Below are 27,924 nucleotides of genomic sequence, written 5' to 3'. Positions count from 1 at the left end.
GAACGTGAGGCCAATTGTCAAGATGAACTCATAGGACTTGCGATGAGTTGGTTAATGCACAGGATTTGTACTTGGCAGTTGCAGTATACATACTGTGGAATGCTGAGTGACTAAGGACAATGTATATGCACACAGATAACACTCTGTATTAGATATTCATAACCAGGCACATTACTAGTAAAGAATGAAACAACAATCAAAACATTATTTACTCCTTTGAGCATTGTGATAACCCTGTGAGTTATTGTTCCCTCTATACAGATAGAAAATAAGGCACAGAGAGTTTAAATGTTTGCCTCAAATCACAACTTAGTGTGAGGAGCTGCACTGGGACTTGAAAACAAGTTTCTTGAATTAAAATCTTGTTCTTTCCACAGGAGCCCTTTGAATCATCCAAAGCATATGGAGAATATTTCTGAGTTTTCTGCTATGGCTCATTTTTAAACCTGTTGTACCAATCTGTTCTTTTATTGTGGGCAGTGCATAGTGCTCCTGCTCAAAAAACATATACCCCACATCCTCTTCTCTGGTTTTCCAGATTTAAGTTGCCTTTAGCTATCGCCTTTGCCTGTGTTTGACAGCTAACACCACAGTGCTTAAGGATGGAGCGCATTATGGCATTAGTTTTGCTTGTGGTCTTTCTTTAGCTTTTCATTCTTCGGCAGCTGGGGAAAAGCAATATATGATACATTCTGAACCTGCGTACCACCTAGCAAAACCTGCAAAGTCAAACCTCACTTCCACGTCGTGATTGACTGCATTCTGGGAGTTTGTGCGCAGAAGCCCGGCTCTCCAGTGTGGTGCCTGAATGACAAACTCACATTCTTCAGGGATGTGACAGCTGTGGCTGCTCTTTAGGCTCTGTTATGCACAAGCTAGACTGTTAGACGTCTTACAAATCTCTTTCCCCACTTTGCCCAGCACAGCACCTTGTACATACTGATTGCTCAAAAATATGTGTTGAATGCATGGTTAATGAAAGTTATTACTGGCATTATATTGTGGACTTTTTCCTATGGCATTTAACATTTGATAGTATATATGCACACATATATTATATATATACACACACATATTAAGCTCTACATGTATATTTTCAATACATTTCAAATACACATAATTGATAAGTCAGTACATAGATAAATTGAATGAAATCTGAAACAGGAACTTAAAGTTTTGTTCAACATGAATACCTTATATTTTAGACAGATTAGTTGGGGAGATGGTACTATAGTAACTACTCTATAGAGCACAACTCTATAAATAAGAGTAAACAGATAGATATAATTAGGGATCTCAAGATAAATCATAGCTTTATAAAGCTTACAATTTTGGCGTTTCCAGATTAGGATAATGTATACTTCTTTCTTTGACATATATTTGAAAATAAAGAAAACTACATCTGGGAGCAATAGTTTCTAAGGTAATAAAGATTTACTCATAAGACATTCTATTCTTTATGTTTTTTTTTTTTTTTATAAATGTGAATAGAATGATACAATACCCTGCTTTCTCCCTCTTGTCTCTGGGCCACCATTAGATTAATAATATTCATTCATAGGACATGGGATGGTCTTTCCCTCTTTTTATTGTAAGTGAATGAGATAATTCATCCTATAGAAACACCATAAATACCACGTTCCCTCTGTGCTCACTCCTCTCCATGCAAAGAAGACTCAAACAAACTGAAACGTCATACATTACCCAAACCAAAAGGATTTCTGTGCGTTTAAAAAGGAGTGCAACACAGCCCAACAATATATGAATATCTGGCCATGGCAGTCTGAGTAGGTGCAGTCTCATTATGCAGGAGGGACACTACGACTTCTTCATCTTGTACCTGTCGTGCCTCTCGTGGTGCCCAGAGCGTGGTGCATGTTAAAGAGACATTTATGAGCGAATGAAGCAATCAAGGAAAAAAATGTCCCACGAAAACTCAGAAGAGATGTTTTATGCTGTTTGGCTTGGGGTCCCATTTAGAGAGAGAGAGAGAGAGAGAGAGAGAGAGAGAGAATGTGTGTGTGTGTGTTTGTGTGTGTGAACGTTGTCACTGTAAAGTGTGAGTACATTTTTGAGGTGACTGCTGCAGGGTTGTATTTGGGAAAGTGACACTCACTGCCCAGGAAATCTCTAAAGCAATCCATAATTCTTATCTTTATAACATCACCAAAAAAATCACCCGTACTTATTATTCACAGATTTCCCATAATTTGACAGCGATCCCCGACCCCTGAGCCAGGAACCGGGCCACACAGCAAGAGGCGAGTGGCAGGCAAGCAAGTGAAGCCCCACCTGTACCCACAGCTGTTCCCCATCCCTTGCATAGCCACCTGAGCCCCACCCCCTATCTGATCAGTGGGGGCATCAGACCCTCGTAGAAGCATGAACCCCACTGCAAACTGCACATGCGAGGGATCCAGGTTGCATGCTCCCCATGAGAATCCAACGCCCGATGATCTGAGGTGGAGAAACCGGCCCCTGGTGTCAGAAAGTTTGGGACCACTGATTTAAGAGGTGTTCTCATACATTCATATTCATTATTAAGACAATGAACACTTCTTCAGCATCCTCTCTGTGGAAAGTTGATAGCATATTGGTAAACATCTCAGTGTTAGGGGTACCTTGTGCAGAATATAAGGTTTTCTCTCCTGATTTTTATTTTTGCTAATGTTACAAATAATATCTTGCATTTGCATACAACTTAAAATTTTAAAAGCAACTTCCCAAATGTTATGTCAGTCTTCACACTCTCCTTCTCGTTGTGCAGGACAAAAGCTATTTTCCTGGTTTTATACATGAGAAAATTGAGGTGCAGTGGATGCTAAGTGAGTCACTCACCTGGGAAACCATGGAGATAGTATGGGCACAGGCCTGCCAGCTTGCCATTCCTCCTGCCTGCCCTCTTGTCCTTTTATATGGGACTCATACAGCAGGTTCTTGAGTGTACCTTTGGTTATAACAACATTTGAAGAAGGGACAGCCTTGATCAACTTTAACAGTTGTGTAAGCGCAAGAGATGTCAACTTTGCCAAACTTGTGCTGTGCCTGCACATGACTGTGAGCTGAAAAGCTAACACTGTGACTGTGTTCCAGCTTCATACAGAAAGCTAGAGTTGATGTCAGTCGTGGTCAGTCATGGTAGGATTCCAGGGAATCTGACAGGCACCTTTCTAAACTCGGACACTCAATTTAATGCAAGATGAGTAAGTATTGCAGTAGTTCAAGGGGTAGCTGCTCATCTTATACAGAAGACGCCGCTATTTAACAGCCTATTATCTGGCTCACGTTTCTTTTCTCTTACTACTGTTACTGCAGCCTGCTCTCCATGTCCCATTTCTCTGCAGAAAAGAGATGGACGGACACCTTCAAAGAATTCCCTCTCCCTACTTTTCTCCTTCATTTGGCTTTTTCTTAGACTGTATGTCTTCTCCAGTGAAGACAAGGCTAGACACAGTCCAGTCATGCAAGAGGTGAGGGTGAGATGTCTACCTTTACCTCTAAGCAAATGTACTCTGCAGAAGTGTGCGGAAAGATTTAACTGCTTCTAGGAACCTAAACACATGATGCAGTTTCACACCTCCATGCCTTTGAATAAAACTGCCCTTCCAGCTTCTGGAATCCCTCACCAACTTTGGGTAAAAACTCAGATATCAGTTTTGAGCTGCCTTTTATCTCTGCACACCCGTGCACTCCCACAAAACCCAGCAAAGCTGACCACTTCTCATCCACACCGCCAGTGACCATGACCCTGCCCTGGCACTGTGCTGCCATAGGACTGTCCTTGCTAGACTGTGGCCATGGTGAGTTTGGAGGCTGTGGCTGTCTACCTTTGAATCCAGTAAGAGATACAACAGCAATTACCTAATAGGTGCTCAGTAAATATGTCAAGTGCTTAATAAATATGAGTAAGTCAAATTATGGTGCTCAATAAATATGAATGAATGAATATGTGTCTTTAACAATCTAGTCATCCAGGTTGTCATTTTCCAGGCAACATACACCTAATGGCTTTCATTTGTTTTCAATTCTGTCATCACTACCTTACTCAAAAACTTCCTGCCTGAATTGTTGTATCAGCTTCTTAACCAGCCTATGTCAGTAAATTCTACTGCTTTTCTAAACTGTACTAATGCAGATTAGCCAGACTAATCTCTTACAAATATTGCTCTGATTACATTGCACCCCTGTCAGATTCCACCGCCTGGCTTTTTAAAAGTTCTAGGTATACTAGTAACCAATTTTTTTCTATTCTATAACATATTCTCTATTCTTCACTTCCTGTGGCAAGCTATATTCATTCCAACTTGTGTTCCTGGCTCAGATTTGTCCTTTTGCCTGAAAACTTTCTCTTCTCCCCTCCATTTGTCTGAATTCTAATGATAATTATGCTGAAGTTGGCACCTGCATCATATTCTTTTCTATCTGTACCATATATCTGTATCTATAGCACATCTCCTTTAGTATTTCTGATGTACAGCAATTTGTTAAAGTGAATAGCAGCTACAATATGTGTTTTCTGTATGTGTGTGTATATATATGTAATATATGAATATATATTTTCTCCCCTGCCTCACACTAGAAGATAAGCTTCACAAAGGCAGAGAATTTTTGTCTGCATTATTCATAAAGAAAAACCAAGGGCCTAGATATGCAATATTCATCAAATGAATGAAAGTTTAACATTATCTGCTATATCGTGGGGTTCAAATAGTCCTTATTTCTTCAGTAATAAACTTTGAAGGAAGTATGACTAAATTTGAGTGAATTTCTGAATTTTAACATATATCATACATTCGAGGTAATTTCTTAAGTGAAATCACAAGACCAGCAAATGACCATGTTCATTTATCTAAAGCATAGCATTTAAATTCTCAATTTTAGAGCCTCTTCTAAAAAGTAGTGATTTCTATACCAGACAGTATCAATTAATCATATGTTTTCTGAAATTGTTGTCCATTAATATAAGTTGAAATTAACTCAAGATATTCCTATTACCAATCCAAATAGATGGAGTATAAAATAATATGAGAATATTGTATCTCAAAGTAAAAATAGATGCAGGTTCTTGGATTCAGAGTAGTATGATGATACATATATTTTGCTGTAACTAAGGCCATTTAGCAAGTCTCTCCTGAATTATATGATTTTTAAAAGAAAAAAGTCATAAGTAATGCTATTGAAGCCCTTAGCTGAGAATCTGACATGTAGTAGATATTTATGAAAACTTTGAGCTGAAGCCACTTGAGAACCTTTGCTTATTTGAGGGGAGGAAGAGTTCAGGGGATGGGGGAGTGAAATAGTTACAATTGTATTTGAAAAAAATACTTCTGATGATTGAAGGATGATTTGGAGAGTAGACAGAAGACAAAACCAGGGGGCTCTATGCTCATTCGTCAAGGTTCAGTTATAAAGTACCTATCACTTGGTATGCACTTAGGGTTGAGTTAACAACAAAGATTCTGTGTAATAAGTATAGCCTGTTGGAACAGTTTCAGTGAAGAATTATGATGACCTAATTTAGGTAGTGATTAGGGTAAAAGGAGTGAATATTTTGTAATCCTTTTAGGCAGAAGCACTTACAGTATTTGGTGAACTATGTAAAGATTGAGGGCTTAAAGACACACCCAGGGTGCTGATTGGACTGACCAATTTAATAGTGAGGCTAGAGATAAGAGTATGAGTTGGTATGAAAGGAGTGGTAGTGAGTTTAGCTATGGACATATAAGGTTAGAAGAGTTTGTGAAAAATCTCTGTGGAGATGACCAGTATAGAATTGTAGGTAAATTCTGGTGCTCAGAAAGATAGAAGACCGAGGAGGGATGGATTTGGAATTGATCCACAAGAAAAAAAATAGTTGTTGAAGACATAAATACATGTGAAATGTCCCCAGAAGGGTGCTTACCTTAGTGAGATAAAATGATGGGTGAGGTTGCAAGATAAGGACATCAAAAGGTTAAGAGGAGAGTGATCCAGGAAGATGACTGAAAATTGCATGGCCAGATGTGAGATCAAGAAACAGGAAAGAGTAGTTGTAGTACTTAAAATACTTTCAAGTGGAAGTAATAGAAAACCTGACTCACCTCATTAAACAATAAGGTAATTTATTGGCTCACATAACTGAAATTCCAGTGGTGGAGTGATTTCTAGAGTGGTTCCTCCAGGAGCTCAATAACTTCATCAAGAAACCAGTTTACTTTGTCTCCTTTTGCTCTGCCATCCTCGGTTTTGCATTTGCCCCATGTCTGTTTCTTTGGCGATAGAATGAATACCTGGTAGTACAAATTCACACCCAGCTGAAGAGGCAGTTTGGATATGGAAGCTTTCCTAGAAGAATGAAGAGGAATTACACCCAAGTCTCCAGCCAAGTGTTCCTGTGTCCCTTTGGCACAAATCTGGTTACTTAATGACTCCTGAAACAATCATTAATTTAGGAGAAAGTTAGGTCTCCATCTTCTGGGGTGGATTTAGCTTCTCATGAGGCACCGAACTTTCTCAGTCACAGAAGAATGCCTGAACAAAAATTGAGATTCTGTTAGGTATGAAGAAATGGAAAATGAAAAATGCACAACAAGGCAACAAGGACCAAGTATTAGGCAAGTCCAGGAGGGGGAAAGTTTGAGAAGTCATTCACACTGTTGTGGACCAGACATGTGTTTGAAACGGTAGAAACTCGTTAAATAATTATTATTTACTCTATTTTTCATATTTGAGGGTAAAAAAATGTTAGAGATTCTATGTCAATAATACTATAAAATTTTTTATACTAGAATCATTTTTTTATTTATCAGAGAATTGATTCTACAAGACAATAAAACTGTGCCACAAAAAAAAACTGGTAATATTGAGCAGTGCAGTAAAGCCTAGGTACCTAGTTCTGACTAGGTAGGTCAGTTAAAATCACTGGAAAATTTATTCATACATTCAACAAATGTTAACTGAGCACTTACAATGTGCCAGGCACTGTGCTAGGTTCCGTGCTCTCATGGAGCTTACATTCTAGAGGGGGAGACGATTAACAAATAAATGAATACACACTATGTCAGGGAGATAATTGCCTTGAAGAAGAATAAAATACGGCAGTTGGGGCTACCCAAGTGGCAATTGTTGAGTGAAGATGTTCTCCAAATAGGGGATGAGTGAGCTTATTCCAAGGCAAGGAGGATGGCCGGGGCAACTGTCTTCCAGGGAAAGGGAAAATCAAGTGCAGAGGACCTACTCTGGCAGCTCAACGTGTTGGGTGGTTTGGGTGGATTTGAAGAACAGCAGGTCAGGTTGGGGAGATGGGATGTAGGGGATTGGGGAGCCATGAGTGAGGGACTCACCTAGAAGGTGAGGTCAAGGAATGGGGTGTCATGTAAGGAAGCGAGGCCCCTTAGAGACCCTGCAAGGAATTTGGGGATTACTGTCAGAGGCATGGGAAGGCATAGGAGGGTTTAGAACAGAGGACTGATTTGGTTGAGCTGGTTGTGCTCTAACTGCCATGGGAGGACGGCCCTCTCTAGGACAAATGTGGCCCTGGGTTGGAACAAATGCAACTCTTTCTTTCTTTTAACTATATAATAAAGTAAAGCTATCTAACCAGGAAGTTTGTCCAAGTAATAGCGCTGAAAAATCTACTTTAACAAATAGGTAATTTTGATTTGTAATTAGCATAGTATCTATTCATATAGAAATAATCCAGTTACTGCAATCATACTCTTGTATTTGGTGAACTTTGCTTTGTAGCAGGTGGAATATGAAGCGCATCCTCCCCCTTCAGCATGGACAGATTACTACAGATTTTTGAGATCAGTGTCCTTAAAATTAATGACATTATGACATTTTATCGTAAAGAAAGGATTGCATTGGAGGTAATTTTGTCGAGCTTTTAGAAACTATTCAAGTACTTCAAATTTAGAACATTGTGTGTTCCCCTTAAATGTTCATAGCTGGAACACATCTAAGTTTATGCAATATTTAAAAACCTTTTTGGCAGTGAGATCATGAGGCAGAAGTTACAGAATGATCTTATTTTGGAAAACAAATGAAAAGTAAAGACAGCACATGAGCCTAACAAAATATTCAATTTTATTAATTTTTTTTTTTTTTGCTGAGACCTTTGTTGTGAGGGCAGACCATAGTGCATTATTCCACACCGGCAGCATTTGCAAACCACCAGTCACTTGCTAAGGGACCTTAACAAACGGAAGCATTGAATTCTCTTCAGTCAGTGGTGCCTCCCACCTGGGAAAGAGGCAGCTCTGTAATTGAATCCCAGCATATGCATTGTCATCCCTCCCGCCTGCCCCGCTGGTGCTACAGCAAATTAAAAGATCCCCAAGGCTCAGCCTGCCTTCCAGCTGCCAGCCCCTGGTAGACATGAGGGAGCCAGCAGGGACCAGGTGGAGCAGTTTTGAGTTGCACTAAACACACAGCTCAAGGAGATTGGCCATAACTTCCCAATTGAATATTTATACCAGCCCCATTTCTCATCTTGCTCTTTGGCACGGACCAGAGTGCTGAGCTCCTGCTGATTTCAAGGACGTTGCATTGTGTTTGGATCTGCTCTGTGAAGTATTACGCCAGATGAGAAATGGGCCCCAGGTTCCTATCGCTAAGATGGCTGGTTGACTTTTTTTTTCATGGAGTCTATCATGTTACAGTGTCGTGAAGATGAGGTAACGGGGGAGTTCCCTGACGTCTCCTGGCACTACTGCTCCGTGAATCGTACACAGCCTCAACCACTGCTTGCTGTGGATTGGAATTTTAATTGCTTGTATTAAGGGCCATGCAATACTCTGGTTTGTCTATTATTGCATTTTCATCTTTCTCTTGGAGGTTTTATTTTTGTTTGCTAAGGTCAGGCCCTTATCACAGGGCCCTCTCATCACATGTCACATTCTGATCCCTCATGGCAGGTGCTAACTTTTTGCACTCAAAGTGAATGGGTTGAGTAACCTCATAAAGATACAGAATGTCTTGGCAGGGAAAGGAGGGGCCTACAGAATGCTTGTCTATGGAAGAGTCTCAGTGTTATTAGTGTGCCCTGTAAACCTGAGAAGATATTTGGGAAACTGTCTACACACACCCATTAACTATCTAGGTAGTAAGTAGATCGTAGACTTAAATTTGTGTTTCTGATTCTCAGTCCTATTGTTATCTAATACAGTACGTTTCTTATGTGTATTTTATCATCTGATTTACTTTTTAAATCATTTTTATTGCTTCTTTATATGATATAATAAAATATACACCAGTGAAATTCTTGTGAATTGTTGAGTCTAAAATGAAATTCTTAGATAATTAAATGTAAATAATTAGGGGGCCATGGTCATGAGAATCTAGCATATGTTCTCTAGGCAAAAGGCGTATCAGAATAACCTCATAGTCTATTGTGATAGCAGTACCAGAAATCAGGAACAAAAGCATGCATTACACTTAGTACCTATAGAATCTATGTATATTATCTATATATTTATGGAGTTACACAGATTTATAGCGAATGCCCTCTTCAAGATCTGGCCTTGACATCAGCTTGTTCAACATGTTTATTGTGAGGGTGTTGAGGACATGCTAAGAAAGTTCACGGAACTTCACTGGGAACTAGTACATTGAACAGCTGAGTCAGAATCTAACAAGACAGGCTGAAACAGGGGACTCAGTCCAACAAGGTCACATTTAGAAGGAACACACGAAAAACTGGCTGTTCATTCGGGTTCCAAGTGCCAATACATGTGTAGCGACTGGGGGGAAGTGGCTCTAAAGCATCATGGTGGACAAAGACATAGGGACTTCGTTGGCTGGGTTTCAGCATGAGTTAGGGCTGTAAATGGCTGAGAGCGAAGCTGATGCACTCTTTAGGGTACAGACAGGTGCAGTGAAAGTTGCAATAGCTGTGCCGTGTTTTGTTCCATAATTGTGTGTCTCTGGGTCCCATAGTTTCAGAAGAATCCTGGAATTCCTTCAGAAGAGAACAGTAGGAAGATAAGGAGTTTGAAATTGTCTCAGTGGGCTGAGGGAACTGGAGATGCCCATCCTGGGTGAGAAAGGGCTCTTCATCAGGACAGCTCTTTGATGTTTGAAAGCCTGTTATATGAAAAACAGTTTAGATTTGACCCGTGTTGATAGGTGAATTTTCCTCTAGGACCAAAGTTCCAGGGAATCTGTGACTAGAAAACTTCTTAGTAGGATAAGTTATCTGAAAATGAAATGGGCTGCCTCTTAAGAAACTGATTTTCTTGATACTACAAGTTTTCAAACAGATAAACCAGCCATTCATTGTCAGTGATGTAGAAGTAATTATAGTAATAGATCCACCATTGGTGAAGCATGTACTATATGCTATGCTCTGTGTACTTTTTGTGTGTGATCTTACGTAATTCACACAGTAGCCTTCCAGTGGATATTATTATCTCTAATTTTGAGACTAAGATCCCATGACTGGTAAATGCCAGAGGCAGAGTTTAAAGCTCAGGTTTTAGTTGACAGTATAGGCTCTTAACACTGCACTCATAGCCTCGAGCATAATACGGTATTTTGCATTTAAGGACATTTAATATCCCTTCAGAGCCAGAAATGCTATCGTTTTAATTAGGTAACCACCTTTATTTTGTATAATATGTCAATGCTTTGCTCTTGTTAGTTCAACATTCTAGTACTGAAAAATCCAGATTTGTTCATCCTATAAAATATTTGATCCTTACTGGTAAAGTTTATTCTTAGAAAAAGGGTTGATATATTTCTTGGTGTAATTGATGGCATTAAATGTTTTGATTGTGGCCTTATGGCTTTACCCCACTACTTGCTAGAGGAAAATAATTTCCTGCATCATTAACCGTGGTTTGTAACTGATCTGTCAGACACTTGAGTCTGTTCCATTCAAATAATGTTTGGGGAATCCACTGGATTTTTGTTTTCTCCTTTGTTTTCCAATGGAGGGAAGCTTTTGGAAACCAAAATTTAAAGAAATGCTTCTGTTTTCTTGAAATATTTACTCACATATCTTGGGGGTTGGGGTAGGGGACTGACATGTTTCATGTGAATAATTTGGTGGAGTCATAATGAACAAAGGGCCAGAGTTGCAGGTCTCAGGTCCAGAGCTGTAAGCCCTGGAAAGGAAGGATTGTAAAAGAGTCCAGAGGACAGTGTGTTCATGGCTTTATTTGCTGTTACTCCAGGGCTTGAGGTCACCCTGGCAGATGGGTCACTTGCACTGCAAGCATTCAGACAAGCATTCAGACTGGCATTCGCGGTTACTAGCAAATTGCAAGAACAGCTCCCGGTTCTTTATGCATAACCCACATGCCTGATCCTTGGTAAGGTTCTTCTTCCCCCTGTCGGACCTTGTCTCTGCAGCTCACCTCAATTCTGACTGTGTCTAGGGGACTGGGTTGGTGAGGGCCTCCTTCTGGGACTGCCTGTCCACCTGGTCAGTGATCTAGACACTGTGCAGCAGAGAGGAGCTGCATCTCCCAGCCCCACTGCCAGCGGAGTCACTGGCTCAGGGCTGCAGCCGTGACAAGTGACTCTGGGATCCCAATCTGAGGTATGTTGGTTTAACATGACCTGGCATTGTTATCTGATGTTTTTAAAGGCCTGTGCTTTTTCCCTGTACTTGGGAACTGGTACTAAGTAGGGACATACCCTAGTGTTTGTCATCCGATCTAAGTTGACCAAGTTTCATTATTATTTTTTTCTTCCATAATATCTTTCTTTACCCTTGCAGAGCATTTTCCACTATGTCTTTCTTTGCTCATGCAGGGTATTGCCTCCTCTCTTTCTCAAGTGCACGCATGCACGCGTGCGCACACACACACACACACACACAAACACATACACACCCTTCACTAATTTGGGAGATCTAAAACTGCACCTACAGATGTGTAAACTTCCATGCACATTTGCATCAGGTAACTAATAATCCCCATCTCCCTCCACCTAGCCCCTTGCTTTCCCACTAGCCTGTAACCTCTTTGAAGATATTTCGTATTCCTAGAACTATGCCTAGAACATAGTAGATGCTCAAGCAGTGTTTGCTGAACTAGACTACATTTGACTCCAACTAACTCAAATCACTTCATCTGCATTTTTTCTATTGTTTTAATATGTATTCATTAGCACCCACTCAGTACACTTCACCATTGAAGAGTAAGGGGAAAAAAAGCCATAAATAAGATAGAAATCAAGCCCTGCCCCCGTGGATGGAACCTGACACTTTAATTATGTGAGTAGACGCTGATGTTATTCCTGCTTTTCCAGCTAAGAAGAATTGAGGTTTATATTGCATAAAAAAAGAAGTTGTGAGCAAAGTAAATACCTGAACTCTTGCTCTTAAATTCATTCTACCAGTCAAATGCTAATTTGGTATTTCAACGGGCTCTGAGAATGTGGGAAATAGAACCAAGCATGCATACTGTCCACTTTTTGCAAAGGGGAAACTCTGGCATGAGAGTATCTTTGGAAGTCTAGGATGGTTTTGCATTTCTTGGGTTGTGAACAACTGATGGAGACAACCTAAAAATAAGCAGGACCATGACTCATTACCAGGATCTGCACAGAATGAATCACGGGTTCTGAGTTAGAGTAGACTCTAAAGTGCACCAATGTAAATCTTGCCCACCCCCTTGGGTTTGAAGATGGTATTTTAGACCATTAGAAATAAATTTCATCTATGCTACAGAAAGATTGCAGAAAAGAACCAAGAAACTAGTTGCATGTGTTTTACAAATCTTTCTTTTCTTTGTTTAAATGAATTTTTGTTTTTATGGCTAAGTTCATTATTTTTATGTTGTCCACACAGATGCTACTATTCATATTGCCTTATGACATGAAGACCACTAAAAGGGAGTTCAAATAGACATCTTGGGTAGCAAGGACAGTTACTTTTAAATATCATAATGAGCATTGTAGAGTTGGCAAAATAGATGCTTTCTTAACTTTAGTCATTTTTGAAAACTATGCAGAATATTTTATTGCAGGGATGTGCATTCCTGACTGTGGCTTCATAGTGTGAAAGAATTAAAGTCACTTAAAATAGAAGACATACAGTGTATGATAGAAAGAACCTGGGCTCTGGCATCAAATAAACATGAATTCAAGCTCTTGGGCTCCTACTGTTTACCTATGTGATCTTGGGCCTGCTGTGTATCCTCTCTGAGCCTCAATTTTTCATCTTTAAAATATGGAAAATAATATGTATATCAATGTGCTATTTTAACAATTAAGGCTGATAATATATAAGAAGTACCAAGCATAGAATATGTCATACAATATGTACTCAGTGAAAACAGGTACCCATTAATCATATTCTGTTGTTGAACCCTAAGGTAAAATTTATATTTTATATATTATATTTTGTGTAAATTAGACTTAAAAAGAATCTGAAGTGTCACAATTAATTACAAAACATGCAAAAGTAAGTACAGGAATATTCTTGCTGTATTCTTGGTAGTAACAATGCATCTCTGTTCCCCAAAGCCTCCTCTAGTTGCAAGCAAACACCAACCCACTAAAACGAGTTCAAGCAAAAGGGACTACGCACTATAAAGATTCAGATAATGCATTTTGGTTTCCTGTGGACTGGAATGTAAAATGCCAAGGCTATTTTGATTTTGATATTTTTGTTTTACAAGAGCAACATTTTCTATTTCCTCCCTGCTCCCATCTGTGGGATATGCTCCATTCTCTCATTTCTAACTGATTCTCTTTACTCATCTTGCATGTGGTCCAGATTGGCTGCGAGCCTCCACTCTACACTGTGTCTTTTTTAGTGCTATCACCTCCTCCCCAAGGATCCTTTATTTGCATTCGTCAAAACCTGGCTATCAGTTTCTGAGAAAATTTTCCAGACTCTAAGTTTACACTGATTTCTGTCTGTTCCACTTAGTGGACACTTAACTGTACTTTGAATTTCTATGCAGGCACTCGGCTTTCGCGTTTAGATTGTAAACTCCCTGAGGATAGAGCCATGTTTTCTTTGCTCCGCAACCCTAACACCTGTGACAGTGCTTTGCACATAATAAGCAATCATTAATTTGTTTGATGGATTAAAGTAAAGGTCTTTGTGTTAGGTGGATCCAGGAGGAGATAATGAAATCATAAGCATTCATTGTTTACTGTAATTAAGTCTGTTAGCAGAAGTGTGCTACAGATACTACTTTTTACTGTTTTTGAAATCATCTTTGTGCTTCACCATGACTGGTAAATCTTCTGATTCCTCACTTCCATTTAAATTCATTTCTCCCAGTTTTTCATACTTAAATTCACCTTGAAATGGGAGGCATTAATATGCCAGATATTAAACTATACTACAAAGCTGTAGTAATTAAAACAATATGGTATTGGCACAAAAACAGGAATATTGACCAGTGGAACAGATGTGAGAATCCTGATATAAAACCATCCTCATATAGCCGTCTCATATTTGACAAAGCAGACAAAAACATACGCTGGGGAAAAGAATCCCTCTTCAATAAATGGTGCTGGGAAAACTGGATAGCCACCTGTAGAAGGCTAAAACAGGACCCACACCTTTCACCTCTCACAAAAACCAACTCACGCTGGATAACAGACTTAAACCTAAGATATGAAACTATTAGAACTCTAGAGGAAAAAGTTGGAAACACTCTCCTAGACATCGGCCTGGGCAAAGAGTTTATGAAGAAGTCCCCAAAGGCAATCACAGCAGCAACAAAAATAAATAAATGGGACATGATCAAACTACAAAGCTTCTGCACAGCCAAAGAAATAGTCACGAAAGTAAACAGACAACCTACAGAATGGGAGAAAATTTTTGCATCCTATGCATCCGATAAGGGACTGATAACTAGAATATACTTAGAACTCACGAAAATTAGGAAGAAAAAATCAAATAACCCCATTAAAAAGTGGGCAAAGGACTTGAACAGAAATTTTTCTAAAGAAGACAGAAGAATGGCCAACAAACATATGAAGAAATGCTCAACATCTCTAATCATCAGGGAAATGCAAATCAAAACCACAATGAGATATCACTTAACCCCAGTGAGAATGGCCTTTATCAAAAAATCTCCAAACAATAAATGCTGGCGTGGTTGCGGAGAGAGAGGAACACTCCTACACTGCTGGTGGGACTGCAAACTAGTTCAACCTCTGTGGAAAGCAATATGGAGATACCTTAAAGCGATACAAGTGAATCTACCATTTGATCCAGCAATCCCATTGCTGGGCATCTACCCAAATGATCCAGTGACACTCTACAAAAAAGACACCTGCACTCGAATGTTTATAGCAGCACAATTCATAATTGCAAGGCTGTGGAAACAGCCCAAGTGCCCATCAATCAAAGAATGGATTAATAAAATGTGGTATATGTACACCATGGAGTACTATTCAGCTCTAAGAAACAATGGTGATATAGCACACCTTATATTTTCCTGGTTAGAGCTGGAACCCATACTACTAAGTGAAGTATCCCAAGAATGGAAAAACAAGCACCAGATATATTCTCCAGCAAACTGGTATTAACTGAGTAGCACCTAAGTGGACACATAGGTGCTACAGTAATAGGGTATTGGGCAGGTGGGAGGGGGGAGGGGGGCGGGTATATACATACATAGTGAGTGAGATGTGCACCATCTGGGGGATGGTCATGATGGAGACTCAGACTTTTGGGGGGAGGGGGGAAATGGGCATTTATTGAAACCTTAAAATCTGTACCCCCATAATATGCCAAAATAAAAAAAAATAATTAAAAAAAAAATTCACCTTGTTCATACTAATATGCTTGATTTCACAACTTTTTGTAATATGACATGGCTTATACATTATTTCACTCATTCATTCATTCATCAGCCACCTTTGCAGACAGTGGGTTTAGAAAGCAGTGAATAAAACAGGCAAAAATCCCTGCCTTTGTGTTACCACATTCAGCCTGAGGAATTTCCTTTAACCATTTCTTATACTGGATCCGCAGGCAACAAATGCTCTTATTTTTTTACAAAGATCTTTATTTTACCTTCATTTTTAAATGATATTTTTATAGGATATAAAATTCTAAGCTAATACATGTATTTTCTCCAATCTTAATGATTCCATTTCTTTCTGGCTTGCATTGTTTCTGATAAAATGTCTATGAATTATCTGGATACTTTTAATATTTTTGTCTTAATTGCTGGTTTTCAGCAATTTGATTGTGATGTATGTACCTTACTCAGTTGGGATTCTGTATGTCTGGGTGCATGGGTGCACACGTGGATAGTATATCCTGTTTGAGCTTCATTGCTGTGTGTCATCAAATTTGTAAAATGGTCAGCCTTTATTTCTTTAAATGTATTTTAAACTTTTCCTGCAAACCTTTTCTCTTTCTGTTGTTTCAGTCACATGTTAAGTTAGATTACTTGATATTGTCCCACAGGACACAGAGGCTGTTAATGTATTATCAATCTTTATTTTATTCTTTAGGTTGGATATTTTATTTTACTTTGTCTTAAAGTTCACTTATTTTTTCTTTCATAGTCTGTTTTTTAATCTGTTGTTCATTCTATCTAGTGGAATTTCATTTTTGCATTTTTCAGTTCTAGAAGTTTTACTTTCTTTATATCTCACTATTCTTTCCTCATTATATTCATGCTTATCTTTTAATTTCTAACTATATTTAAAATTTGTTTTAATGTCGTTTTCTGCTAATTCTATCATTGCTATAATTTGTGAGTGTGTTTTCTGTTGTCTGTGAGTTACATTTTTCTGGCTTCTTTGCATGTCTAATAATTTTTGGTTAGATGATGGAGTATACATTATTGAATGCTTGATTTCTTTGCTTCCTTTAAAAAGTATTGCACCTTGTTCTGGAAGACAGTTAAATTATTTGTAGATCAGCTTCAGTTTTTTGAGGCTTGTTTGTAAACTTTGTTAGAAGAGTCTGGATTAGGCTATGCTTCTTGTTATGTCTCAAAATATTTATAATATTCTGAACATTATGTACAAAATAATTAGTAGAGACTAAAGCATACATTTCTGTTGTGTTTTTATTTCCCAAAGAGTGTGAGTCCTTCTTTCCTCTGTCTGGTGGTTCAGGTGAGGGTCTGCACATTCAGATCTCTTCTGGACTTAAGTTGAGCTGGAGCTGGGCTGTGAACAGCCCAACTTACAACCTGCTGAACAACTAGTGTTTTGATATTTCAGTATTTGAACTGGAGAAGCACTGACTGAAGTTTCAGATATTTTTAGTTTATATTTTATTTAGTACTAGTAAGGTCCTTGTACATGTAACTTTAGTAAATTCACTCATGAGTTCTAGTAGTTTGGGGGCTTGGGGATGGATTTCTCAGAATTTTCTATATAAATAATTACATCATGTGTGAATTAAAGATTTTTCTAAACTTCTAAACTTTGCCCCTTTACTCACTTTATTTTGGTCTTATACTGGCTAAGATTGCCAGTAAAATGTAGGGAAAGCAGACATTTTTGCCTTGGTTATGAAATAACTCAATATTTCATCATTAAATATAAGCTGTAGATATTTCAAGAGTGGTTTTTTATCAGATGAAGGAAAAACACTTATTTTCCTAGTTTGCCAGGAGTTTGTATCATGAAGATAAGATAAATATTGTCAAATACTTTTCTGCACCGATGGAAATAATATTCTGTTGATATATTGAATTACATTGATTTCCAAATGTTAAGTCAGCTTTACATTTCTGGCATAAACCACACTGGGTCATGATTCTTTTTTTATTGCTGGATTTGATTTGAGAATATATTTTCATCTATGTTTATAAGAAATATAGATTTATAATTTCTTTTCTTGAAATTGTTTTTATCAGATTTGGGATCAGGGTAATTCTGGTTGTCTACAATTGAGTGAAAATTGTTTCCTCCTATTTTTTTCTGAAAGAATTTGTAAAAGATTACCATTATTTTTTCTTAAATGTTGCTAACATTCACTAATTAAACCATATAGCTCTGGAGTTTTCTTTTTGAAGTGTTTTATTATGAATTCAGTTTCTTTAATTTATGTAGAACTATTCAGATTTTCTATTTTTCATTGGTTAAGGTTCTACAAGTGTATCTTTCAAGAAATTCATTGATTTTATCTATCATTGAAATCATTGGCATAATATTGTTTTATAACATTCCCTTATTATTCTTTTAATATCATTAGTGTCTCTAATGCTCATATTTTGGGTTTATGAATTTTCTCTATTGTTCATAGATTTTCTGTTTCAATGATTTCTGCTCTTTAGTGTTTCCTTCTACTTACTTTATGTTTAATTTGCCTTTCTTTCTCTAGTTTCTAAAGGTGGAAACTTAGATCACAGATTTTAAATCTTTCTCCTTTTCTGATATGACCATTTCTCACTAACCACTACTCTATTTGCATATCGCAAGTTTTAATTTGATGCCTTTTTATTATCGTTTTGCTCCTAAATATTTTTTATAATCACTTGTGAGTTTTTCTGACTCATAGATTATGTAGAAGTGTGTGATGTTTAATTTTCAAATATCGGGGATTTTTAAAATATATCTTATTATCATTGCTTTCTAAATTTATTGTAGTCAGATATCATACTCTGTAAGATTTCCATTTTAAAATTTATCACAATTTATTTTATAGGCCAGCATATATTCCTTTTGGTAGATGTCACTTGTGTACTTGAAAATAATGCATGTTTCATAATTATTGAGTGTCAGTGTCCTGTAACAGTCAATTACAATTAGGTCATATTGGTGATAATGCTATTTAAAATTTATGTATATATCTTTAAAATTTATCTTTTGTCTACTTTTTTTATTGATTACTGTGAAAAGCGTGTTATAAACGCTCCAACTATGATGATGGACTTGCTTGTTTCTTCCTATAATTTTGTCAGTTTTTACTTTATTTTGTAGCTTTGCTTGTAGGTCCATGTACAATTAGGGTTGTTATGTCTTCCTGAAGAATTTATTGTTTTTCATTATTTTCTAATTTCTCTCTTTATATTTGCTAATAGTCTGCATCTTGAGGCTTCTTTTGTGTGTTACTATTATAGCCTGAACATCTGTCTTACGTTTACGAGTTGCATGATACATCATTTTCCATTTTTTTACCCTCATCCTAATTGGGCCTTACCACTGTTCAGGTTCACAGGAAGCAGACACAGAGATGATGATTCGTGTGCAGGAGTTTATTGTTTGTGCTTTGAATGTCAATAACTGTTTTGTTGGCGTGAAGGAAGCAGAGGTGGGCTGAGAGTTCAGTTGCAGCAAAGGTCTCATCTGGTCTTATGGGGGGCCCCAGGCTAGGATGCCCCTTGTGGTAAGAGAGTATAGTTTAGTCCTTATACCCTTACATTCACCAGTCAGATGAGGGCTGCCCTCAGAAGGGGTATGATCTTGGATAAAGTGACTTTGTTTAGTTGAGGGCAAGTCCTGGAAAGAAACTCAGTTGAGAGCTGCCAGTTGGTAACACTATCAGCAGCTGTAGGAATGAGTTCTTCAGTCCTAGAGGTGGATGTCTGGGCCATGCACTGTAGTATCACTCTGTGCTTATATTTAAAGTGCTTCCCTCGCAGATGCCCTATAGTTAGGTCTTGGCTGTGTAATCTAACCTGACAACATTTGGCTTTTCAATGGAGTGTTTAGTCCATTGATATTTAGTGTAATCATCCCTGGGGTTGGGTTTGAGTGTGCCATCTTGCTATGTGATTTCCATTTTTCACATGTTTTTTGTTTCTGTAAAATTTCATTTAATTCTTCTTTTGGCTTTTTGTTCTACCTGTTGGTATTTTTCTTATTAACATTTAATGGTAATCACTTTATACACCCTAAACTTACCTCTTATTCAAGTTTAACACCTTTTGCCAAATGAAAGAACCTTAAAAATATATCATTTAACCCCATCATGCTTTGTGTTGTTGTTGTCATATAATTTTATTTCTATACCATATTATAAATCCCCCAATACAATGTAATTACTTTGGCTTCAGTAGGCTATGTTTCATGAATTGAGAGAAAGATAAAAGATAATCTGTTGTGTTTACCTATATATTTACATTTATGTTACTCTTCATTCCTTCCTGTAGGCTTGAGTTTTCATCTGGCTCTTTCTTTCAGCTAAAGGTCTTTCTTTAGTATTAATATTTTTTGCAGTTCAGGTTATTGATGGAAAATTCTCTCCACTTTTGTTTATCTTGTATATTTTGTTTCTTTCATGAAAGCAAGTGTAGCTTCTTTGGGCCACTGTGCAATTCTTTTTTCTAGTTTCCTTTTCAAACTATGGTCAGTCTTTCAAGAATCCCAGTTTTATTTTAGGTCTCAATTCTAGCACATTCCCTGGAACATACATAACTCAGTCTTCCATTCCTGAATGGATATTAAAAGGGTTACAACCCCGGCTCCCAGGCCTCAGGCTCATTTTTCAGCCTCCTGGGTCAACAAGGTCAGCTGAAAGGTTCTACTCTGGTTTTGAGTTCACACTTTATTTTTGGCTACTGATTTCTTCCTTATTGATGACAGCGGATGCCAAGTTTTGGGAATCAAACATTTGCATAATTTCTAGTGTTTCTTGCAGAGGTGATCAGTTTGAGAGGGTACCTATAGCAGCTTAAACTGCCAAGATGACAGAGTCTGCTTTTTTCCTTACATTATTATATGGAATTGTAGGATTACAAATAACAGATCATGAAGCCTAATTTACTGTGGAGGCTCTTCTTATTTATTTATTTACTCATTATTTTAAAAAGGACAGGTATGTTCACGTGGTTAAACCTTACCTACTGGTTTCAACTTTTATTGTGAGATCACACATGTGCTCGGTAGAATAATATGTGTAATCTATTAGAAAAAAATTGCTGAAATTTCAACTTTTGCTCTGCTGCTTCCTTCTCTAACAGGTCTATGGAAATGCAGGACCTAGCAAGTCCTCATACTCTTGTTGGAGGTAGTGATCCTCCTGGTAGCTCCAAACTGGACAAATCGAATCTCAGCAGTACATCCGTCACTACAAATGGGACAGGAGGTAAGCGTACCACCCTGAAGATACCCAGAATCACATTTCAACGTGTGCTTTAATTTTACATATTAGGGATCCACTAATAAATAACACAATCACCATCATATCCAAGGAATGCATAGTTAATATATTATTTATTATTCTATTGATTTTCTTGAAATTTTTGCTCCTCCTCCATAGCTGGAAATCTTTAGACAGAATAATCTTGAAAAACATTTAAGAGCCTTTAGCAAGGCTCCCTTCTTGTATTTGCCCTTGTAAATATCCCCAAAAATTTAGAAATTGAGGCCAAAGGATTTATACCTTGATATTACCAAAAATATATGTATATGTGTGTGTGTGTATATATATCTATATATACACATATATATATAATTTATACATATATACAAAATCTCCCCAACACTTTTTGGTTTTATGTTGAACTGTAATAAAAGGTTGCCCCAACATTTTTCTTAAAACTAGTTTTTCATAAAAATGATGTTGGAAATACAATAATATTCATATCTGCTGCATTTTCTTTTCAAAGAGAATAATACCTAATATTTATTTTAAAAGGAATTGCATTTTTCCAAATAATTTCTCATTTGATTAGCCTATAATTATGCCAGAGCATATGACAACAATAATAGCTATTATTGCAAATATTCTTCTTTGTTGTTTTTATATAATGCATATAACTTGCTCAGAAAATACGACCCAATACAATATGTATGTATAGAGACTACACACATACAACATATATGGTGCATATCAAATTATTCACAGTTATTTTGAAATTTTGTAGAGCTAGTCAATTATTTAAAAATTATATGAAATTTGTTTTAATTTATAAACTATTTTTATTACCATAGATCAGCATTTGCCACATCATATTTTCTTTTAAATTTTAAATAAATACCTATGAAATTGACACACCTCTTCCCATTTATTTTAGAATAACTGTGCAATCTAAAATTTTCTTTGTAAAGTTGTGTGCATTGCAACTTACCTGTATTTAATAATGTTTTACACCAAATCCTTTGTAGATTAACATTTTCCTTGTTTATAATGTTTATTTGTATCTAAACATGCATCTATAATTTCAGCTAATTAATTATGGGACTGCAAATGTGTAAGACTATTTAATGATGACTACTGGAGTAAGAACATTTACATTTAAACCTTAAGTTGGGTACAAATAATAAGATTAAAAAAGCCAAGCATTCTGGAATCAGACCTTGAAGTTCACCAGTCATTATGTACATATATTTTACTGAAAACCAGAACTAGTTTATTTTAGATAAACTAAAATGTAAAAGTCATACAGTGCAGTTATAATTTTGGCTGAAAGGTCAGAAACCAGCACAAGCATTGAAGATTATTCATATCCACTCAGCAGGCATTCAGGCAATGAACTCTTATACTGTTCCTGTTCTCAGGGGACAACATGACTGTTTTAAACACAGCAGACTGGTTGCTGAGTTGCAACACCCCCTCTTCTGCAACAAGTATGAGAGCTGATGGTACACTGCATGTGTTTGGGTGTGTGAATTTGCCCCTCTGGTTTGCTGTCTATTGCTATTTCTGTGTTTGCACCCTTTTTCTGTGTTCAGTACTTATAAAGGGAAAGGAGAAATGAACATTCCTTTTAGTTGCTTTTTGATAACAGTTGGTTATAGTATTCTTATCAGTTGATATGCTAATCTTAGATTTTTTTATATCAGTAGTATTCTTTTCTTGGATTTTTTTCATAATTCCACAAATGATGCATATATTGGTTTTCTAACTACTTATCAGTTTACTATTGGTTTTCTTACTACTTATCAGTTATGGTTAATTCAGCCCAGCAAAAGTCATGTCAAACAGAGCAATTGAAGCAGAGTGGGCACACAGACATACTTAATTACCTTCATAACCTGTAGACTTTCATAATTAAATTAAATTTTTAACATGGCAAAAAGATATTTGCTCTTTTACAGACTTTGATAAATATTCCAAAGTATCTAAAGTAACATTCAATCTAAAGTAACATATCACTGTTCCATCACTTTAAAAATTATCAGTGATGAAAACTATACATTTAAAATTGTAAATTAATATTGTCTCTTAAAATGTTTTGAACTATAGATATTAACTGCATTCAGACACACACATATAAACAAACTTTCTCCTAAATGAAGTGCCAGCATGGTATCAAAATTAAACAATTAAAACAAAACCATCACACTGCTGTGGAACCACACAATCTTAGGATGAAAAAGAAGAGCTCATGTCTATTAGAATGTGCATTACAAGCAAGCAGTTAGAACACACACAGTTTGGGCCTTGCTCTCAGATTAAATTAGAATATATGACCAGTGAATAAAGCACTGCGTTACCCTCATTATTAATATTTTTATAGTTTTAGTTTTAAATTTTTTTAATTTCATACTTTATATACTTTCCTTACTTAAAAATATAATGCCATAATTTAGTTATTCTTAATTCTAATGCAGGATTTTTTTCTGTAAAGAGCTACATAGTAAATTTTTGGCTTTCTAGGCCATATGTCTCTGAATAAGTGTGATTGTGTTCTAATAAAACTTTACTTATGGACCCTAAAATTTAAATTTATATAATTTTTATCTATCATGAAGTATTCTAATTTTGATAATTTTTAAAACATTTAATATGTAAAAAAATCCTTAGCTCACACTGGCTGTTCTGTTTTAAAGTAGTATTTAACACAGGCAACATTATAATAGTGAATATAGGTAATGTGTATTTAGTAATTTACAGCTCATCTCAACCAGAAACGTTTTTCTAAGTGTTAAGCATCAAGCTTTCCTGGTTCTTAATGTTGATGTTAGAAGAACAAGGACTTGTGTTGTCAGGTATGTCACAGATCTGGATCTTAGCACTACACTTACTGGCTGTGTCACTTTGAAGAAGTTAAAGTTACTTAACTTCTCTGAGCTTCAGTTCCTTTCTATAGAAGGAGGACAGTAACACTTCCCTGGCAAGGATTTTGTCTTAATTAGGTAATGTACATCAGTTGGTTAGCAGTAAATATCGGTGCATCGTCCTTGTTTTAATTAAATAGTAATTAATTACTACTTAGCAATTAAGTAGTAATTAAGCAACAGCTTTTTAAGGAAAATGAAAACATGAATTGTGTTAAAAGACTCTCCAATATTTGATCAGATAACACATTCTTTTGGAATTTGAAATATGTAAACTGGGGCAAAGAAGGCAAACATGTAGTAACAAAATATTAGGTTATACTTTGATTATTAATGATATAGTCCTGGTGGCATAGTATATGAAATTTTTAATAAATTTTAATGACTTTTTTATACTAGGTGTTTATCACACAAAATAAACATTTATTGCATAATCTCTCCTATTGAGAATAAACTATTTTAGTTTTAATTCTGGGTTTTATTGTTAAAATTGAATCACTTTGTGAAATTATTATAATAAAACAAAAGGCAACGCTAAGAACTAATTTAATGGCTTTTCCAGATTGTCCCATTAACTTCAATGTTCAAAAAGATAATTTTAGTTATTTTTTAAATATAAGTTGATAGTATCACCTTAAGAGTCTATTATACTCTGTTGGTGCTATTTAAGTATGTTGTGTTATTCCTTAAAGTAATTTAAAGTGTTTCATCACCTTAATCCCAATTAAATAATTTCATTTACAGATTTGTCTTGAAACCTGAAACCTGAGTTTTCCTTTCAAATTTTTGTCTTTTGTAAAATTGTTAAAATATAAAATGTAAAAATAGAATAAATGCGATCATCCCTTAGCCAATAAATCAGGGATCAGGCTTTGCAGACCGTATGATCTCAGTTGTAGCTATTCAGTTCTGCTATTGTTGCAGAATAGCAGCCATAGATACCTAAACAAATGACTGTGGCTGTGTTTAAATAACCTTCATTTGTTAACACTGAAATTTGAATTTCATTGAAATTTTTATGTCACAAAGGTATTATTCTTTTGGTATTTTTCAGCTATTTTAAAAGGGTAAAAACAATTCTTAGCTTATGGACCACACAAAAACAGGCCATGAGTCAGACGTTGTGGGACCCCTGAAATAGATGTATGTGCATATACATGAAGTATGTTGTACATGTATGAATGCATGCCAATCATATGAAAAGTTATTTCCAGATATAGGTAATTCCAGATTCTAATTTGCTTTATTGTGTTAGGATTCATGATTAACTATCCTTTATGTACAGAAATACTTAAATCTAGTGGGAGAGCATAGGGCAGGGTCAAAAAGAATGAAGTTTTTGCTTTCTCACTTAATTAAAATGTATCAAGTTCCTATTATATGCCAGGTTCTGTGCTAGAAAATGGGAACCCACTGACCTAAAGAACACGATACTGGCCATCCAGGGACCAAAAGTTTAGCAGAGCAAAGCAGGCATGAAAATAATGAATACCATAATGTGTTCAAGGTGGATGCACAGCAGAGGGAGGGAATATTTGATTCTACATGGAGATTAACTAAACACTTCAAAGAAAAGGTTTAGGGGAACCAAAATCAGACATTCTGATCAGCTTTATTGTGTTTTCTATATTTGAAATCTATATGTTCTAGAAAAGAATCTTCCAGAATTTTTAATATAGAGATGATTGACTCATATCTAACAAATGTGTATCTCAATGTTATATATTTTGCAGTAGAGCCACCTATTACTGTAGCTCTATTCTTTGTAGATTTTTTTTTAGAATAAAAGTCATAAATTTCTTCATGTAATTATATTAAGAAATTACTTTATGGATAGTTAGAAATGAAGACACTTGGTACTCATAGGTTTTTGGGTGAATATATTGATTTAGACAGGCATAAATCATAGGCTATACTGATTATTAAAACCAGTAGGTAATACTTATTGTTTGCCTGTAATGTTATAAATTATAACTTTCCTGATCTAACTCTTCCTGAAATTCTTTGTAGAAACTAAAGCATCAAAAGTATATGTGATTTTGTAGTTCATAAAGAAGTGTATGCAGAATTACATATATGTAGTCTTTTAAGTGGCTACCAGTTTAAACACAGATTTCTGAAGATGAAATGTAAAATGTAAATTACTTGGGTCACCTTTCAAGAATAAGCCTGATATTGGAACAAATAAATGCAACCTTTGAGATATTATAATAAGACAGTCTTTCTTCAAAAGTAATTAATATACATTAATATCGTACTTAAATTCTAAAGATAATTTAAGGGGACAAGATTAAGTTTGCTTTGAAAATTAATATATAGGATAGGGAAGAAGGTTGGTATGTGAAGAAAGGAAATCAATGATGTAGTAGCCATAACTGACACCTGACAATAATCACTGTCCTAAAAATAAGTAAAAAGCCCTGATTTAACTCCATGTTAATTTAAGAAAAACAAAATATAGTTTACAAAATACATCTGAACATGTCAATGAATATACACTGATAATCATTTGGAATGAAGATTTTTACAAGTTTTAGAAAAATAGTAAGAAGACTAGATTTGTCTTATTAATGAATATCATTCCAATTGTGCCTTACACATATTTAATGAAACAAAAAGCTTCTTGCCACTAGAAAAGTATATAGTATATCTAAATTAAAGCACAGAAACAAAAGCAAGATAAAAGAAAATAGAATACATTTCAAATTTTTCTGGAGCTTCAATGAAAATAAATTCCATTCTAAGCATTATCTATAATTATTATGTAATGTTTACTTTATAGTAGTTACCCATTGTATAAATATCAAGTATTACTTCTTTGTATTTTCACATATTTTTAATAAATCAACTAATAATATAAGGAGTGTCTAGTTCACCTTTCTAGTTGAGCTTTCTATTGCTGACAACTCAAATTATTTATTATTACATAATATTACTGTTTTCTTTAATATTACTCTTATCTTTAATATTACTCTTTTTCTTTAAAAAAAATCAAGCCAAAATAACTTTGCATTTTAACTTAGAGCTCAAGAGATGTTTGTTGTTGCTTTCTTAATGTGAAAGTAATTTATTTTCTGTGACAGGTTAAATAATTTTTTCCCTTTTCTCTTTTGTTCTACCCTTACCTTCATAGGAAAAACAATTTTACATTAATGTGCATCACTTTCCCCCAAATGTTAGCACCCATTTTGTTGAATTATTACTTAAAATCCATGCATTTTAGTGGACTTAACACATCTTGCTTTTTATTGTTCTCTTCATATACTTTCTAGGGATATCTTTTCTTAGTAAAATGAGCCTTCTTTGTCTTTGACTAAATGCAGACCTTTACAGTTTTAATGAGACATTTCCAATATAATGAAGGAGACCAAAAATTACCTCTCTCTGTCTTCTTGCTCCTTCTGAAACTTTCAGATTGAGGAGATTATAATCAAAACCAATGCTAAGTTTTTAAAATCAAGTCTCAAAATTGGAATCCAAAGTAACAAAACTAATCTTCATGTCTGGCTTCTAGACCAGCCTTGATAGAGACAGCCCTCATATTGCCCCTCCTTCAGAGATGAAATATATATTACTATTAGTATAATAAATCTCGTTTACAAATATTGTTCATAGAATACAGACATGCTTAAATAGGAGCTTAGCCACAATTAGAAGTTGGAAGTTCCAAGAGACTGTCTATTGCCTTAGTTTTGCTGAAGGCTTTAGCCTATGCCTTTCTGTCATAAATGTCAAAAGTCAGAAATGGACATTGCATAGAAATGTACAAAGAAACGTACCCTTAATACCCATCTAGATTATAGTCCGGATTATCTTTATACAGATGAAAGAAATTCTTGCTTCGTTAGTGCTGACTGAGAGGCGGTATGGTTTATTGTTTGGATCCTGAACATGTTTCACATGACCTGATCTCAAATTCCAGGTCTATGACTACGGGCAAGGTATTTAACCTTCTTGTGCCTCAATTTCCTCATCCAAAAAGTGAAGATGATAATATTATCTACCGACTGTTGTGAGAAGTAAATGATTTAATACCTGTAAAGCACAAGAACA

The 27,924-nt window shown here is 35.9% G+C and overlaps 1 protein-coding gene across 7 annotated transcripts in view; it reads left to right on the top strand.

The window, feature by feature from the left end:
• The window catches only part of EYA4 (EYA transcriptional coactivator and phosphatase 4), a 246,187-nt gene that overhangs the window by 157,923 nt on the left and 60,340 nt on the right, over positions 1-27,924 (top strand). For 4 of the 7 annotated variants that reach the window (XM_020287207.2, XM_020287208.2, XM_020287203.2 and 1 more), the window contains exons 4-5: positions 20,829-20,953; positions 22,369-22,437. In XM_020287207.2, coding sequence (XP_020142796.1) covers positions 20,829-20,953; positions 22,369-22,437 — 194 coding nt within the window. The remainder of the gene's footprint in view (positions 1-20,828; positions 20,954-22,368; positions 22,438-27,924) is intronic. The other 3 variants (XM_020287211.2, XM_020287210.2, XM_020287209.2) reach the window with 1 other exon arrangement.

Source organism: Microcebus murinus, chromosome 5, assembly GCF_040939455.1.
Source record: "Microcebus murinus isolate Inina chromosome 5, M.murinus_Inina_mat1.0, whole genome shotgun sequence".
Classification (NCBI taxonomy): Eukaryota; Metazoa; Chordata; class Mammalia; order Primates; family Cheirogaleidae; genus Microcebus; species Microcebus murinus.
This window is presented reverse-complemented; position numbering and strand designations above follow the sequence as displayed.